The sequence below is a fragment of the Drosophila subpulchrella genome, chromosome 3L (genome assembly GCF_014743375.2).
Source record: "Drosophila subpulchrella strain 33 F10 #4 breed RU33 chromosome 3L, RU_Dsub_v1.1 Primary Assembly, whole genome shotgun sequence".
Lineage (NCBI taxonomy): Eukaryota > Metazoa > Arthropoda > Insecta > Diptera > Drosophilidae > Drosophila > Drosophila subpulchrella.
In genome coordinates, this window is record NC_050612.1 from 9,689,370 (window position 1) to 9,704,411 (window position 15,042).

Sequence of the window (15,042 nt, forward strand, 5' to 3'; positions counted from 1 at the left end):
GCTTAAGAGAGAATAAAACTTGGTAATATTATATAAGCAGGAAGAGTATTGGCGCTATCAAAATACCTTAATAATATAATAAAAATACCACATAGAAACAATCGAGTAGGTGTTTTAACGCCTCCTGATATCAAGTATAACTATCGGTATCGATATATGCACAATCGAATGCAATGACAGCGGTTGATTTATCGGTATTTTCGGTATTTTATCGTACTATCGTCTACACAAGAAACGGTCACTCTACTCTAAAAATACTGAAATTAACGATAGTAACATTCGGTACGGTTCTTCGGTCACGCTAAAAATACGGTTAGTTTTCCAGGTGACAAAAAGTAAATAAAGGAGAATTTCAACCGCATCGCAAACAGTCGGCGAACAGCACCTAGAATCTGCTCCACGATGGCTTCATTCTTCAACGTTGGCGCTTTGGGAAATGTTTTCTCCACTGCAGTTGGCCAGCGCATAGGTGAGTTTAGCATACATACACCCTCGCCCTACCCCTCCTAAAAAAAACACCGCCCACCGGATGCGGGGTGTGTAAAATCGTAACATTTTCCTAAAATACAACGCATATGCGTGAATTTTTGCGCTTTTAGATTGCCAGTTGTCTGATTAGAAGACCTTTCATGCCAGTCCCAATCAGACTGGGCCATTGGAAAATTGAATTTTCACAACTTTCTTCGTCTGCTTTTTTGTTTTCTTGATTTGTTGCTTTCACACACACACACATATAACGATTTGTTGTTGCCACACTATTACTATGGCAAAGTGGTTATCAACCCGCAAAAAAGTCTGATTTGATTTCAAAGGCGGTGGCAACGGGGGCCTCTGATAAGATTAACCCCTATGTGGGTGTACAGTTCCAATTCGCAGGTGTGACTGAGTAGATAAATATGTTTGTCTGTTTTTTTATGGAACTGCTTGCTCACCTTTAACACGCACAAGCACACACACACACGTCATTCGGTATTGTTATTGATGCGCTCTTGTTTTGTTTGATTGCTTTTTGCTCCCACCCCCTCCCCATTTTTTCCACCCGTAGTAATGGCAATTAGTCATCGCTGCCTTTGGCCGCTGGGTTACATAAAAAAATATGTGTTAATTTATTTCGTTTTCCCCTTTGCCTCGCATTTTCGCCATAATTTCCATTTGCCGCTACACACGGGCCACGCACACATGCACACATATGTACCTGCACCTTTGCACTTGTATTGGTGCCTTACTAATTTGTTGCTTCATTTTATTTGCTCATATTTTGTTGTTGCCCTGCGGTTTGTTTTTCCGTTTCGCCTACCCGATTTCTCATATCTCCAGATATCTAATTTCCTATCCGATATCCGAGAAATGCATTTTAACCGCTTGCATTTCTTGGGATTTCAACGAGTTGCATTTCTGCCTTTTGTTTGTGCGTTTCAATTTGAGCAAGTCATTGCACTTGGAAGAGCTTAATTTATAAACAGAAAGGTAATACTCACCCACCTGTTAAAAAACTCAACACCCAGCTGGCCACATATAAACAAACAAAGGAAGCCAAGTAATTAGCTCATGTTTTCACACTGTTAATGAGATTATCGATCAAAATAATTGAATCTTATAGATCAACAACCGCAAAATAAACTTTACATTATTTTGAAATCAATCTTATTTCTTTATTTGAGTTCTCTTATGTATAAAAAAAAATAATAGATTGACCTGAAATATTTTGAAATTTTTTTTATAAATATAGGATGATACATAAAGATTAAATTTTTTGGGAAAAAGAAAATCTGATACTGAATATCTGAACTTTTTTTGATTCCAAGAGGTGTAACTTCTAATTCATAACATAAAATTTCAAAGGAATTATTTCTTTTTGAATTCTATATACTACCGAAAGGATACTTAATTTCTACATATAGGAATATATGATATCTTTTTTTTTATCATTATGATTTAATGACAACATATATAGACCCTGGTCTACTGATTACAATCATTATTATCAGACTTCTACTTACTCCCTTTTAAACTTTATCTCACCCCATCAGAGGCCGCCACCGATGCCAACTTGGCCTCGGAGAACTGGGCCGCCAACATGGAGATCTGCGACATGATCAACGAATCCTCGGACACGGCCCGCGATGCCATGCGCGCCATTCGCAAGCGTCTCTCCCAGAATGCCGGCAAGAACAACCAGGTGGTGATGTACACGCTGACCGTCCTGGAGACGTGCGTGAAGAACTGCGGCAAAGCCTTTCATGTCCTGGTGGCCCAGAAGGACTTTATCAACGAGTTGGTCAAACTGATCGGCCCCAAAAACGATCCCCCAGCTGCCATGCAGGAGAAGGTTCTCAGCCTTATACAGATTTGGGCGGATGCCTTCAAGAACCAGCCGGATCTCAATGGAGTGACCCAGATGTACATGGAACTGAAAAACAAGGGCATCGAGTTCCCAGCCAACGATCTGGATGCCATGGCTCCCATTTACACGCCACAGAGGGTGAGTGCTTAGCGAAAAACCATTACTTTAACCATTATAACTCCGATTGTTCCGCCTTTCAGAGCGTTCCCGAGCTGCCTCCTCAACTGGTGGCCGCCCAGCAGCACACAATCTCGCCTCAACACATGGCTGCCGCTGCCGCCGCCGCCGCTGCAGCCGCTGCTCCACCCAGCACAGGTCCCTTGCACCTAACACCCGACCAAGCGGCCAAGCTGCGCTCCGAACTGGAGATCGTCAGTAACAATATGTCCATCCTGAGCGAAATGCTTAGTGTTCTAAAGCCCGGCCAGGAGTCGCCCGATGACTATGCCCTGCTCAACGAGCTCACCTCCACCTGCAAGGAGATGCAGTCTCGCATCGTGGATCTGATTGGACGCGTCCAGGATGACGAGCTCACCGCGGAGTTCCTGCGCATTAATGACGAGCTGAACAATGTATTTTTGCGCCATCAGCGGTACGAGAAGACTCGCTCACAGGGCCAGGGAGCTGCTGTCACCTCGCCCTCGGCAGTGCTGGGCGCTGCAATGGGTCTGCCCGGCGTGGGGGCAGCAGGAGCCGCCACAGTGGCCACCCTGCCACCTCCGCCCACAACAACTGCTGTTAGCAATACGCCGCAAAGTGACCAGCTGCTGATCGACCTGATTGAAAGCAGCGAGGAGGCCGCCCAACTGCCACAGAGTTTGGGCCAGCTCAGCCTGGGTGGAGGAGCACCCGCCGGCATCCAAAGGGGGGCACCACGACCTGCCGATGAGTTCGATATGCTGGCTCAGTCGCGCACCGATGGCAACCAGTGAGTATAAACTTAAACCCAATTGTAAACTGCCTTTAAAAACCAATTCATACTTTAGTAAATCGGACTTGCTTAGGGACATTCCCTCCGTGGACGCTGCTGCAGGAAGTGTGGCGGCCACCGTCGCCTCGCCTTACAAACAGACTCAACCGCAGCAGGCCCAACGATCAGCCGGCGATCCGCCGGTGGTAAGTAAAGTGAGTAACTGGCCAAAAGGCAGCCCGTCTAACTAATGGCGTTCGATTTGTTCCCCTTACTTTTTGACCTCGTTTCGGCTATTGATTTACACTTTTTTGTACTTAAATTTGAAAAATGTTTTGGTTCTTTTTTTGTTCTATGCAAATTGCGTTTGATTATCGTTTCGTTTCGGTTGGCGCCCACACAGTCGACGAAAGAGAATGAGATCGACGAGATGGAGGCGTGGTTGGGCAGCTCAGTAAGTAGCCATACGAATCGCATTTTGTCTTTTTTCTAAGCTCATGTTACCATGCACACTCGGCTTTAGTTTCTCGATTTACATAATCTTCCTTTGCTTCTTTGCTTCTGGCACTTGATACTGACCATAATAATAAGATGACTAATGAGTGTTTTTTTGGTTTCCACTATAGCACATCGAGGGCATTGAGGAACTGACCAGCTCGGAGTTTGACAAATTCCTAGAGGAGCGAGCCGCTGCCGCCGAAAATCTTCCAACGATCAATGCATCGAACTCAGCCGCCAGTAGTGCCACGACAGGATCGGTGGGAGCCGATAGCTTACGAAAGACACCAAAGAAACCGGGCGCCGAGGAGGATCTGCTCGCCCTCTGAGTGATCTCCGCCAGCACCATCATCGGCTCTAATTGTTTACTCTTTCAAATGTTATACACACCCTAACATACTTATGCATAACGTCTATATGATAGCAGCTACATATTAACACTTTATGTAAAATGCTTTTAATTTTTACAAAACTGCAACGACAACTATTGATTATATTCCAAAAAAAAAAAAAGAAACGATCTTCTGTTGGTCTAATTGTAAGCCACGTCTACACATATTGATGGTAATTTTATGTATTACGTTACAAGTCTATTTGTTGTTTATTTATACATATATACATACATTATAAAGCTAATTTATTTTACAAAATCAAACGATCGAAAAGAAAAACTAAAACCAAAACGGAAATACATTTCAAGCACATACCGAAGATGGGATGTTTTAATTATACATAATTTTAGATTAATCCGAATCGTTGTCTACATTCATGGCTTGAGTGGGTGCTCCAAAGGCTTCGTCCTCTTCCTCATCAGTGGAAGTCCTTTTATTCTTTTTTCCCTTTGAGGGCTTTTTCGAACGCTCTTCTAGCTGGTTTTCCAAATCCCTAATGTGCGCCTTTTTGCTGTTTATAAGGAGCAGAAACTTCTTGAGAAGTTCCTCCTCTTTCAATTTGGAGTCTCTCACATACTTTTCATATTCAGCCAGGGATGTGGTTTTCTGATCTTCCGATTCGGCAGTTGGAGCTGCTTGAGCCTTCTGCTGACCAGCTTCGATGGCGGCATCTAGTAGCTGATAACAATTGGACACTTTTCTCAGTGGAACCTCCAAGTACAGCGTCTCGTATCCCTCGCATTTGTACATTTTGAAGAACTGTTGCTCCCCATCCTCCAGTTCGTAATCGAATCCCTGAACTCCCATGTGCGTGGTCATGGCATTTTTGCATTCGGCAAAGAAGGCATCGTAGGATAGCTCCAAATCACTGGCTGCAGTCCGTAACTCCTCGTATTTCAGACTTCCCCGGTAATTCTGATTATTGGTGGTGGACAGGAAGTCAAATTCCGCCTCGTCGTCCATCCAGTTGCTGCGGACATAGATAAAAGGCTTTACGTCCTTTTGGCTATGCGAAAGTTGGGAGCGCTGAAGTAACTTAACCACAAAGGTTGACATTTTCAGAAATATTCGAGTTTCACAATTATTTGTAAACAATTTATGTGCCGCATCAGCTGTTTTGTATTTTGATTTTGATATGGAAGAATTGCTGAATCGTTGTATTTTAGTCACCTGTACAAATTTTATTGTCCAAAAATTCAGATTTTCGTAAATTTCAAATCTTTATATTAAGCATTACAATATTACGAGTACAATTTTTAGGACGTTTCCTTTATTCCAAATTTTTTCTGTTGTATTCCACAAGTTTAGGGAACACCCTATCCTTTTTTCAACAACACCTCGTTATCGATAGATACTTGTGTCAGAGTGCCAGCACTATAAGTACAACAACCTGGCAACCCTGCTGCTAGTACCTTTCCGCGAGCACTGTCCAACACTGGACACCCCGTTTAAGTTAGTACAAAAGCAGTGGGTGGAATCAAAAACTAGTCGCCCTGCGCCCCTATTGTTTACCCTATTTTTGCTGTTTTAAACAACTCAATTCAACCGCAATGCTCGACAACCTCGTGGAGTTCGCCAGCTACTGGTGGTTCCGATACCTCATGGTGCGTAATGGCCATAAAATTACGCATAAATATTCCACTTGAGAAGCTGGGAATCACAGCGATGCAATTCTGAATGAAATTAATGCTTATTAACTTGCAGGTCACCGAGCTGTACATGGTGGAGAAGTGGGAGCGCATAACGATACGTAAGTGTTGTTTTACTGGTCAAATACCAAGCCCTCGAAAAATTCTGGGAATATCAGGGATTCGTCATGCTTCCAGAGAAATTTCACGCTTATCAGGGTAATTATTGCTCTCGTCTTTTTTTCCAGACGTTATTTTCATGGTGCTTTTCTGCGTGTTCTGGTACTTCAACTACTCTGTACTGCTCTCGCTGGCCGGATTAATAGGCCCCAGTGCCTCAATGGCCGATATTATACCCGGGGTTCAAGGACAGGGCATCAAGGTCACGTAAAAGACCCCCCACCACCCACCTGTGCGTGCTGCTATCCGTTCCAAATATCCAAAATATCCGCGTATCTGTACCTCGCCGCGAAGCTTTATCTAATCCGCACGCGTTTTATACACCGCAATCAATGAATGGAACGAAAACTGAGGCGACACATGTCCCAAGGGGCGATCTAATCGCCTGCCGATCCGAATCTGAAGTGGGCAACACACGGCAGCTGTCCCATCAATAGCTGCCTCACCGTTTAATGTAGTTTTCTCTAGATGTAGTTACACGTTTAAAGTCAGTTAATAAATCTAACGCTTACACAATCGCACTGTGAAATAGTTCAAAAAATGATACAAACGAGTGTTGCATTGTTTTCTTGGTTTATTATTGTTAAATTTTGAAGAGGTATTCCCTTGTTTATTCCGACTTAACTGATGTGCTTCCATTTGTGAATTATTTGTTAGCGCCAACAGACGTTGAACTTGCTAAATCCATACTTCAATGCTCTAAGTGTTACAATTCATTACAAAAATATATAGATAGCCTATTGGTGTATGCGTACTGAATATGGTAGAACTAGTTTTGTGTATTTTTCTTATTAGTTTACTTCTTTTTTTTTTTGTAGAAAAGAACGTGCGCTTTTTGTTATTCGAGCGAAGATCGCACACGGTTGGGATCAGATCGAATTTGGGGTTTATAGGGGGAGGGCAGTTTGGCTGATTTTTTCGGGGTTCGCGGTTCGGTTTTTTTTAGGGAGACGGAGGGGGCTCGCTTAGCCTACGCTACAAGCTAAACTCTTAGAACTGCTTTATATCCGGTTTTTCCATCCATGCAGGAAATAAATCAATGGCTACCATCTAACTTCCTTTTGCACTGCAAGCCTATTTTGTTAGAAAAAGTTCTTACGCTAATTACTTAGGGGGCGGGGAGCAGGCGGATGTGTTCACCAGGTGATAATCGCGTCCTGTCGCTCCGCTCGTTAGGTTACAGATACAGATAAAAACTGGCTACAACTAACTGTACAATCTGGTCACTCGACGGAGCCACCTCAGGCCAATACCAGCGATACATTTATGCGCACTACTAGTTAGGATGTGGGGGACGTGCCATCCAGCAGCACCGACGCCATCTCCTCGTTCTGCTCCACGTACACCAGACGCGGATCTTCGCCAAACTCCAGACGTCCGTATCTTGCCACCAGCGGTGTCTTATTGTTATTGTTGTTGTTGTTGTTGTTGTGGTGGTTCACATTCACCTGCGGCGCCCTGGGCCACTTCCGCTTGGGCTTCGTGTGCGTCAGCATGTGCGACTTGAGGTTCGTTGACTGGGCGAAGCATTTGGAACAGCCGTCGATGGGACAGTGGTAGGGTCGATCGCCAGTGTGTATCCGGACGTGGGTGCGCAGGTTGAAGTCCAGCGAGAAGCGCTTGCCGCAGCCCTCGAAAGTGCACTCGAAGGGCTTCTCGCCGGTGTGCACCAGCTGGTGACGCTTCAGCTTCGAGCTCTCCACAAAGCTCTTGCCGCAGACGTTGCACACATGCCCGCGTGGTCCGTGCGTGTGCATGTGCTTGCGCATGGCCGAGTGGTTGCGAAACTCCTTGTTGCAGCCGCGATGGGTGCAGCGAAACTTGGGCTCCTCATCCTCCTCGGCGGCGGCGCTAGCTGCTCCCGTTTGATTGCCAGTCGACTGATTCGCCGGTATTGCTGCTGGTGATTTGCTGACTATTGTGGGCCGCGGTCGGGCTGAATTGCTGGAAGCCACCAGGGGCGGTGGAGGCGTCGGTGTCGCCACCTGAGCTGCCGCCGTGAGTTGCCTCTTGGTCACCTTCGTTTGATTGCCCGCACTTTTCAGTCGCACATTGGTGCTGCTGTTCTGTAGCACTAATTTTGGGAGAGCCGCCTGCGGAGTCGTCACACATCCATTGGTCTTTGCTAGCGTCACCGGCACAGGAGTAGGACCTGGTCCCAGTGACTGCATCAACTCGACATTGTTCGGCATGTTCTCGATTAGTTCGATATTGCCGTAGGCCTCTTCCAGCTGGTTGTCCGCATAGATGAACTGTTCGCTCAGCGGCTGGCTGTCCTCCTCGCCCTTGACATCGCCCATAAATGCATTCACCACCTCCTCCACGTCCGTGACCGCAGAGGCACTGAATGGATCGGGCAGGATGACGTACTCGTTGCCAATGCCATCGCTCAGCACATCGTGGATGCGCTCGTCAATAATTAGCTTTGGCATGCTGGTGGTGCCCTCGTTCTGGGCGGCGGAGGCGGATGTCACGGATGTGGTGGCTGCAGAGCCCGGTGGTTCCTCCAACTCCTCCTCCTCTTCCTCATCCTCCGAGTTTAGCGATGACCACAGGGTGACATTGAACTCGTCCTGGGTAATGCGTATGGGTACCTTTGTTTGCTTCCAGCGCTTCGCGGCCGAATTCCCAATGGGCCTCTCCACGCGACTGCTACCGAATAGCTTAAAGTCTTGCAATTGACCATTGGAGCTGTTTGAATCCTCGGCTGCTTTCATGTAGAAGTCACTCTCCAGCTGCTCCTCCTTGATGTTGGTGGCCTCGATGGTGGTCAGCATCTCGGATGCGATCTCAAAGGCATTTGTCATGGCCGGCGTGGAAGCCCCATCGTCCTGCTCGGCCTCCTCTTCGCCATCACCGTCGCCGTCGCATGAGGAGGTCATGTGCTGTCCATCACCATCCTCCTCGATGTACTCCTCATCGTCGCTGGGCTGCTGCATGATGATAGGCGGCGGCAGTGCATCCGCTGCCGCCACTGTGACCGATGTGAGCCTGTCCAGCCGATCCACCGGATAGTATTCATAGTGCTCGAAGAACTCGCCGGTGTCCACAACGATATTAGCCTCATCGTCATAGTCGTCGATGATCTCCTCGATCAGGAAGCTCTCGTTTTCCTCGCCCATCGGATCGCCCGCCAAAACTGTGTACGGATCTTGCTCGACAATTGTGCCCGCCGCCGATGGGATGTAGTACGCCGACGAGGGGGCCGAGGTCAGGGGCAGCGGTACCGCCGCCGCAGCCAGCGATAGATTCTTCACGATGGGCGCCCGGAGCTGGTGCAGCTGCGGCTGGAAGTTCCCACCAACGCCAACGCCGACGTGATGATGATGACTTGTCATCGCGGCTGCTCCGTCGTCTGTGCCTCTGTCTGTGTGTCTGTATCCGCGCGCGCGTGTGTGAGTGTGTGTGTGTGTATATCTTCGAGTGTGTGCGAGAGCGTGCTGCGAGACTAAAAAAAAAGTGGGCAATTAGTACCTGGCCAAAAATCCGTATCCAAGATTCCCCCTTGCCAAGTGGGGGGAATAAACGTACGTACTTGTTTTTGTCGGTATTGTTGTACTGGGCCCCCTCTTCCTCTTCCTTTCCTCCACCCCTTTTCGTGGCCTTTTTTGCCTATCGTTTATTGTGCGACGGCGACGGCGGCGGCAGACGGCGAATGATGCGTACCGCTCGCTCCGCCCGCCACGCTCCTGCTGCCCAACGGCGGTTTAATCCTCGATTCGGTTGACCACTTGATCCCGCTCACCTCGGGCGGTGTAAATATTTTGAATTTTGCCGGTAAATATGGCGGAATTGTATTTTCCAGAAACGGCTCGTTACTTTCTCTCGCACTGAGCGTGTGTGTGTGTGCGACTGAGGAGGCAACGACAGGCGCCACAATGCAACCCTGCGCGCGCTTTGTGTATATCTCAGGCGGTATATATAGTTTAAATCACTAATTCTCCTCACTTCCACTCTTTAATTAACACAATTTTACTAACAATTACACTGCAGTAATTGCATTTTATTAGCCTCTAGTTTGGGAAGCATTTATTAGCTGTAAATACGGCGGCGTTCTGTCTATCGATAGGCGATAGGTTTGTTGTTCTGCCAGCAGAGTTGCCACCCGACACAAGACAAATGCGCAATAACAAAAAATAAATAAATTAATTACCATGGTTTTAATGTACTTATTGTCTATTTACAATTCTGTGTGCCTAATTAACTAGTTAAATTTCTTTAGCAGTAGGACTTCGGGTAAATAAATACGCTTTAGTTTTGACTCCACAAAGCGCTCGTGCTGGGGTTTCAATAGATCGGCATTGTGGTTAAAATCAGTCCTATTAAAATGCACCGCCTTCTTGTCGGCACTTAGGGATATGCCATAGTGCCGACACTGATCCTGGAGTCCTGCCGGCCCATCGATTAACAGTAAACGCAACAAGTAAGGAACCGGCACCGTGAGCTGTTTGTTGTTGTAGGCATGCGTGAAAATCTGAAGCAAACTCCTGCAAAAAAACAAGGAGTCATTGGGTTTTTGGATGAGTATGTATGGTTTATAGTACCTCCTAATAGTCTGCAACTTGGTGGCAGCTAGGGCACACAGAATGTGGGGTAACTGAGGCAAAGCCGTAAGCACTCTATACAAGTTCCCCTGCTGAAAGCCCAAACAGAGCCCAAAACACAGCTTAAAGGTCGTATCCTGACGCACACAGTCCGGTAAGCTGAGGGCCCGCGTAAAAGACTCGGGAGATCCAAGATTGAACACCTGATACAGGCACTCTATGAAGCAGCGGCGCTCCAGCTCACGGATAGTGGGTTCTGCAGAGGATTCCTGTCCATCCAGTTCTTCGTAACAGCAGAGCACTCCCGTGAGGCACTCCTGCAAATGCTGGTTACATATCTTGGGATCGAACTTCTCGATGGACTCCTCGCACAACCGATAGCGACTGTAGGCCAGGAACATCACAATGGGCTCCAACAGCCGGATCTTCTGCCGAGCATCGTACATCTGTATCACAATCTCACGGCGCACAGCCCTCAAACGATCGAAGATGAAGTCGTAGGCCTGATGATAGGGCTTCCGAGTGTCCAGAATTATGCTATAAAGTTCCTTGATTAACAGTGCTCACTTAATTGTACTAACACCCAAAATACTTGCTCCTTGAGTAGGTACTCCACTGTTTTGACTAGTGCCGCCTCCGTGCGCATTTCCTTGGGCAGGGGCATCTTGACATCGGCGGCAGAGCGCGTAAATTCCTTGACCAGGACTCCAGGAGTATTCTTCTGCCCATTCTTCAGCTCGAAGTAGTGCAACAGCTTCTCGCGAATTCGCCTGATTTTATTTAAATGAGCCATTATGTTCTTCATATATGGATTATAAGTTCAGATACCCACATTTTCGCCTCCCCCGCAGGACAGAAGCTTTCGCAGGAACCTTGAACTTGGGCCATTTGTTTATAAATATTTCATACAACAGTATTCACCCGCACAAACAAACCAGGGCTGAAGAAATCGTTGATCAGGGGTGTGGCTAAACTATTCTTACTGGGGCCAAGGAAATTACAATTTATTTTCCATTCCCCAAAGCTTGGACAATTGACAAAAAGGTTGATATTTTATGTGTGCTTCTATAAAAATTGTTTAGCCTTACAAATAATGGTTAAATGGCCTTAAATTGTTATAATTATACTTCGGATTATATGAAAAAATATGTATATGAATGGTTACATATCTCAAAAAGATCAGCTAATAAATGTGCATCTGTAAAATATAAAAACTTTAATGGAAATGGAATTTTTCAAACCCCCTTGCCACGCCACTGAAGTCAGCAATCAGCTGTTTGGGGGGCTGGGTTGTCAGGTTGTCTCGACTTTAAAATTGTACTAAATTTCCGTGTTCTTTTTCCCCGCCTAGCTAAAACGGAATGTTTTTACGACATTTTGGAGCCCTACTACAGAAGAAACACCATGTTTTTAAGACTTTCAGTGCCCACTTTCAAAGATTCCTTGCCGCCGGCTTCAGCAACAGGTATTCCCTGAGGGTGACAACTCTGCTACCACTGGTAATCCTCCGATCCGTGGAGTGCAGGCAAAATGATGGTCAGGAAGTAAAGCGACCGGGCCGTAAGCGAACCATGAGCAAGGTCAAGTACGAGACGTGTCTGGAGGGCAGGGCGCAGCTCTATCTCAACGCCATGAAGGTGCGCTGGGAGCAGCTGCACAAGGTTCCCGGCCTTTTTTCATATCAATTGCAGAAGTCCCCTCAGAGCCGGAAAATACCAGGGTACTGGGGCTTCTACACGGAGGTCAGAACTTTATCTTTGCCCTATAGATATCTGTATTTACCCTTCTCCTTCAGCTCAATGCAGAACGTTCCCTTAAGCGCCGCCGTCCGCAAACCATCGAGAACCTCAATCCAACCTTTAAGCCCTTAATGTTCAACTTCAACAAAGTGGATGCTCGGGAAGTAATAATGACAATTGATGACGCCTATGGCAGTCCCGAAGTCCAGATGATCATCAACAAGAGTCCCATCACCAAGTACCATACTCTGATCTGCCCGGAGGTGAAAAAGAACCATGTCCAACGAATAACCCGCGAGGCACTGGAGTTCTGCATCACCTTCATGCGGAGTATCGATGATAAGGACATGCGCATGGGCTATAATAGTCCTGGTGCCCTGGCCTCCGTGAATCACCTTCACGTTCACCTACTCCAAATGCCCCAGGATCTGTATATAGACCAAGCCCCGCTGGATGAGCTGGCCGGCGGCTATGTCTATCGTTTGAGCCGTAGGGCGCCCACGGAAGGCATATGCATAGTATTCAAAGATAATGATAACGATGAGCAGGTGGCGGAGAAGGTAGACCAGTTGTACAAGCTGGCCATGTGGATGTGCCAGAACAATATGCCACACAATCTATTCATCACACAGGATCGGCGACCCGGCCAAAGCGGCAACGTTCAGGTATTCGTATTTGCCCGCTCCGAATACTGCGTTAATAAGGATTTGGCCGACTTTAATGTGGGATTCTGCGAGTTGGCTGGTTACATTCCGCTGCCAGGTAAGAAAGCCATGTGTAAGAACTGTTAGTTTTATCTTAAATTGCTATTCTCAACAGATCCCGAAAAAATGCAGAACCTGACAGAACTGCAGGTACTCTTCAGGATACGCACTGTCACTGGCGATGCTCCAAAAGCTCTGTATGAGGAAATAACGCATATTGTCGAAGGACGTGAGCAATCGCTTTGGGACCAACCGTTGACGATATAGAACTTTTAGAATAAACAACCAGACGCTTCTTTCTAGACTAACTTTACTGTTTGATTGGCCTGTCAGGTTACACAGCGGCCGCTGCAAATCCCTTGCCCATGGTGGCCTTGCTGATAACTTTGGTGTTAGCGGAAATGGAATAATCCACCTGGGATTTGCCATTCTGATTCCTCACAAGCTCTATCAATTGCGACAACGAGTCGTTGGCCACACTCTGACGAATTGCCTCAAAAAAGGTCATGTAGTGATGCAGGTTGTGACTGAAAGAAGTAAATAAATGAATGGAGGCTTGGATATTTAAAGATAAGCCACTTACACCATTAGTAATATGGGACCTAGGAGCTCGTTAGTCTTGTACAGATGATGCAGATAGGCACGCGTGTGTTTCTGGCAGGTCAGGCAGGTGCAGTTGCTTAGTAGTGGCTTAAAATCCTCCTTTATAGCTTCATCCGTTATGTCTAGGAAGGGAACATGCTCCACTGCATCCTGCACAAAGCCAAATGTCAAAGCCTTGAAGTTCAGGGAAGCACAATAGGCATAGGAGGTGTCGAACACATCGATTCCTTGGCGGATGAGTTCCAGAACTGTTAGGGGCGTGTAAGCGCCCGTCATTATCCTAGGCTTGTCCTCTTCCAGCTGCTTAATGCAGTGCTCTACAATACTCAGTAGTTTGGAAGATTCCAAAGTGGTGGCCCCCAAACCATTTGTGTGGAATCCCTCCAAAATGTAACCCCCATAGCTGCCCGCTGGCTGTTCGCGGGCATGCTTGATGGACTGCGTCCGGGCAAAGGTACAGTAACCGCCCACAATGGGAGCTAGCAGTGTGGACTCCACCTTGCCGCGGTGCTCGTAGATGTAGTGCATAAACTTCTCCGTCCTATCGACTGATTTCTGAACCCTTTTCTTCGCACTCTCCGCATTTGTGTCTGCATCGCAAAGTCCCTGGTAGACGTCTGGCTTAAAGCTGGCCACCATTTCCATGTAGCGCTCGGGAGTGAGCGATTCCTTGCCCCTTCTCGTGAAGAGTGGCTGTATATCGCGATCGTTGCCACCCGAAGGCGTTGTTTCACAGGGATCTCGCAGCAGCAGGATGTTCAGGTGTCCGGGGAATCCCACATAGTCGCTAAGTCCGCGATCTCCACTGCTGTGCCATTGCGTCAGTGCCTCGGTCATTTGGTCCATGGTGGACAGCGTGAACTGGAGCACCTGTGGCTTCTGGCTGACATGACTCTCGAACACATCTGCACTGAGCCATGGAATGCTACCTCCTTTAGTTGTCTGCAGGAGAAGCGGAGTCCTGAGCTCGGGTCCTCCATCTTTGATCCGCAGTTGACCCAGGCGTCCGGAGTTCTTGCTGATGCTCTCGATCGCGAATTTCATGCCGGCCGGAGGTTTTATTTATCTTTGGAATGGGAATGATTAATACCAACCGCACGTTGGTCACCGATATCGATAGACATTTGGCTAGAATTGTCTACCAGTGCTGACATTTCATAGTTTTTGTAGCTAGATTTCGCACAGTCCTTACAAAACATCTGTGCCAATTTTCATTATTTTAAACCACTAAATTATTAAATAAATATTAAAAAATTAAAAATATTTAAAATTACTTAAAGATTCTAAAAATTGCTGCCAAATTTAAAACATAATTCTTAATTTCGAGTACTGAAATGTAATAATAACCTTTTGTTTCTGGAACTTTGAAATCACCTCAAAATAATGGCGAAATGGAAAACGAGAACAGCTCGAAATTTTGGGAGCAAACTTTTGCTGTGCAAGCAGTCTGGCAACCCTGGCCGGTTGGCGCCCCTATTCTCATCGTTCGTGTTGTTGTTT

At 46.8% G+C, this 15,042-nt stretch overlaps 7 protein-coding genes across 10 annotated transcripts; 3 read left to right on the forward strand and 4 right to left on the reverse strand.

The window, feature by feature from the left end:
• The first annotated feature begins 272 nt into the window (after nucleotides 1-272).
• On the forward strand, nucleotides 273-4,463 carry LOC119552509 (TOM1-like protein 2). 4 transcript variants are annotated; one of them, XM_037862124.1, is made up of 6 exons: nucleotides 273-469; nucleotides 2,031-2,482; nucleotides 2,545-3,272; nucleotides 3,331-3,460; nucleotides 3,658-3,708; nucleotides 3,881-4,463. In XM_037862124.1, the coding sequence occupies exons 1-6, from the start codon at nucleotides 403-405 to the stop codon at nucleotides 4,079-4,081; spliced, it is 1,629 nt and encodes a 542-aa protein (XP_037718052.1). In that variant the 5' UTR covers nucleotides 273-402; the 3' UTR covers nucleotides 4,082-4,463. The 4 variants fall into 4 exon arrangements, with proteins under 4 accessions (XP_037718052.1, XP_037718053.1, XP_037718051.1 ...); XM_037862123.1 differs by having other exon boundaries at nucleotides 274-469; nucleotides 3,331-3,469; XM_037862126.1 differs by lacking the exon at nucleotides 273-469 and adding an exon at nucleotides 1,326-1,467 and having other exon boundaries at nucleotides 3,331-3,469.
• LOC119552512 lies at nucleotides 4,330-5,443 on the reverse strand. Its single transcript, XM_037862129.1, has 2 exons — nucleotides 5,315-5,443; nucleotides 4,330-5,256 (listed from the first exon to the last, which is right to left on the reverse strand). The coding sequence occupies exon 2, from the start codon at nucleotides 5,198-5,200 to the stop codon at nucleotides 4,496-4,498; it is 705 nt and encodes a 234-aa protein (XP_037718057.1). The 5' UTR covers nucleotides 5,201-5,256; nucleotides 5,315-5,443; the 3' UTR covers nucleotides 4,330-4,495.
• A 120-nt stretch (nucleotides 5,444-5,563) lies between these two features.
• LOC119552513 lies at nucleotides 5,564-6,468 on the forward strand. The gene is made up of 3 exons (XM_037862130.1): nucleotides 5,564-5,748; nucleotides 5,849-5,894; nucleotides 6,021-6,468. Exons 1-3 carry the CDS (start codon nucleotides 5,695-5,697, stop codon nucleotides 6,161-6,163), a joined length of 243 nt encoding a protein of 80 aa, XP_037718058.1. The 5' UTR covers nucleotides 5,564-5,694; the 3' UTR covers nucleotides 6,164-6,468.
• Nucleotides 6,469-6,515: 47 nt separating this feature from the next.
• LOC119552508 (neurotrophin receptor-interacting factor homolog) lies at nucleotides 6,516-10,011 on the reverse strand. The gene is made up of 2 exons (XM_037862122.1): nucleotides 9,488-10,011; nucleotides 6,516-9,400 (listed from the first exon to the last, which is right to left on the reverse strand). The coding sequence occupies exon 2, from the start codon at nucleotides 9,288-9,290 to the stop codon at nucleotides 7,233-7,235; it is 2,058 nt and encodes a 685-aa protein (XP_037718050.1). The 5' UTR covers nucleotides 9,291-9,400; nucleotides 9,488-10,011; the 3' UTR covers nucleotides 6,516-7,232.
• An 82-nt stretch (nucleotides 10,012-10,093) lies between these two features.
• On the reverse strand, nucleotides 10,094-11,532 carry LOC119552510 (SAC3 domain-containing protein 1). The gene is made up of 4 exons (XM_037862128.1): nucleotides 11,329-11,532; nucleotides 11,093-11,266; nucleotides 10,497-11,033; nucleotides 10,094-10,439 (listed from the first exon to the last, which is right to left on the reverse strand). Exons 1-4 carry the CDS (start codon nucleotides 11,382-11,384, stop codon nucleotides 10,157-10,159), a joined length of 1,050 nt encoding a protein of 349 aa, XP_037718056.1. The 5' UTR covers nucleotides 11,385-11,532; the 3' UTR covers nucleotides 10,094-10,156.
• Nucleotides 11,533-11,761: 229 nt separating this feature from the next.
• On the forward strand, nucleotides 11,762-13,247 carry LOC119554597 (GDP-D-glucose phosphorylase 1). The gene is made up of 3 exons (XM_037865580.1): nucleotides 11,762-12,238; nucleotides 12,292-12,997; nucleotides 13,055-13,247. The coding sequence occupies exons 1-3, from the start codon at nucleotides 11,858-11,860 to the stop codon at nucleotides 13,204-13,206; spliced, it is 1,239 nt and encodes a 412-aa protein (XP_037721508.1). The 5' UTR covers nucleotides 11,762-11,857; the 3' UTR covers nucleotides 13,207-13,247.
• Nucleotides 13,236-14,668, reverse strand: LOC119554595 (queuine tRNA-ribosyltransferase accessory subunit 2). The gene is made up of 2 exons (XM_037865579.1): nucleotides 13,523-14,668; nucleotides 13,236-13,466 (listed from the first exon to the last, which is right to left on the reverse strand). Exons 1-2 carry the CDS (start codon nucleotides 14,584-14,586, stop codon nucleotides 13,274-13,276), a joined length of 1,257 nt encoding a protein of 418 aa, XP_037721507.1. The 5' UTR covers nucleotides 14,587-14,668; the 3' UTR covers nucleotides 13,236-13,273.
• Nucleotides 14,669-15,042: the final 374 nt, after the last annotated feature.

Bases quoted from the DNA above. Each gene is read 5' to 3' on its own strand.
- LOC119554595 (XM_037865579.1), bottom strand. From the start codon at position 14,586: ATGAAATTCGCGATCGAGAGCATCAGCAAGAACTCCGGACGCCTGGGT. The intron at 13,467-13,522 runs GTAAGTGGCTTA...TACTTCTTTCAG, and splicing joins GGTCCCATATTACTAATGGT to TCACAACCTGCATCACTACA.
- LOC119552510 (XM_037862128.1), bottom strand. From the start codon at position 11,384: ATGGCCCAAGTTCAAGGTTCCTGCGAAAGCTTCTGTCCTGCGGGGGAG. The intron at 11,034-11,092 runs GCAAGTATTTTG...GGAACTTTATAG, and splicing joins GTGGAGTACCTACTCAAGGA to CATAATTCTGGACACTCGGA. The intron at 10,440-10,496 runs GTACTATAAACC...GTTTTTTTGCAG, and splicing joins AAGTTGCAGACTATTAGGAG to GAGTTTGCTTCAGATTTTCA.
- LOC119552513 (XM_037862130.1), top strand. From the start codon at position 5,695: ATGCTCGACAACCTCGTGGAGTTCGCCAGCTACTGGTGGTTCCGATAC. The intron at 5,749-5,848 runs GTGCGTAATGGC...ATTAACTTGCAG, and splicing joins GGTGGTTCCGATACCTCATG to GTCACCGAGCTGTACATGGT. The intron at 5,895-6,020 runs GTAAGTGTTGTT...CTTTTTTTCCAG, and splicing joins GTGGGAGCGCATAACGATAC to ACGTTATTTTCATGGTGCTT.
- LOC119552508 (XM_037862122.1), bottom strand. From the start codon at position 9,290: ATGACAAGTCATCATCATCACGTCGGCGTTGGCGTTGGTGGGAACTTC.
- LOC119552509 (XM_037862123.1), top strand. From the start codon at position 403: ATGGCTTCATTCTTCAACGTTGGCGCTTTGGGAAATGTTTTCTCCACT. The intron at 3,273-3,330 runs GTGAGTATAAAC...TTCATACTTTAG, and splicing joins TCGCGCACCGATGGCAACCA to TAAATCGGACTTGCTTAGGG. The intron at 3,470-3,657 runs GTGAGTAACTGG...GCGCCCACACAG, and splicing joins ATCCGCCGGTGGTAAGTAAA to TCGACGAAAGAGAATGAGAT.
- LOC119554597 (XM_037865580.1), top strand. From the start codon at position 11,858: ATGTTTTTACGACATTTTGGAGCCCTACTACAGAAGAAACACCATGTT. The intron at 12,239-12,291 runs GTCAGAACTTTA...CTTCTCCTTCAG, and splicing joins ACTGGGGCTTCTACACGGAG to CTCAATGCAGAACGTTCCCT. The intron at 12,998-13,054 runs GTAAGAAAGCCA...TATTCTCAACAG, and splicing joins TGGTTACATTCCGCTGCCAG to ATCCCGAAAAAATGCAGAAC.
- LOC119552512 (XM_037862129.1), bottom strand. From the start codon at position 5,200: ATGTCAACCTTTGTGGTTAAGTTACTTCAGCGCTCCCAACTTTCGCAT.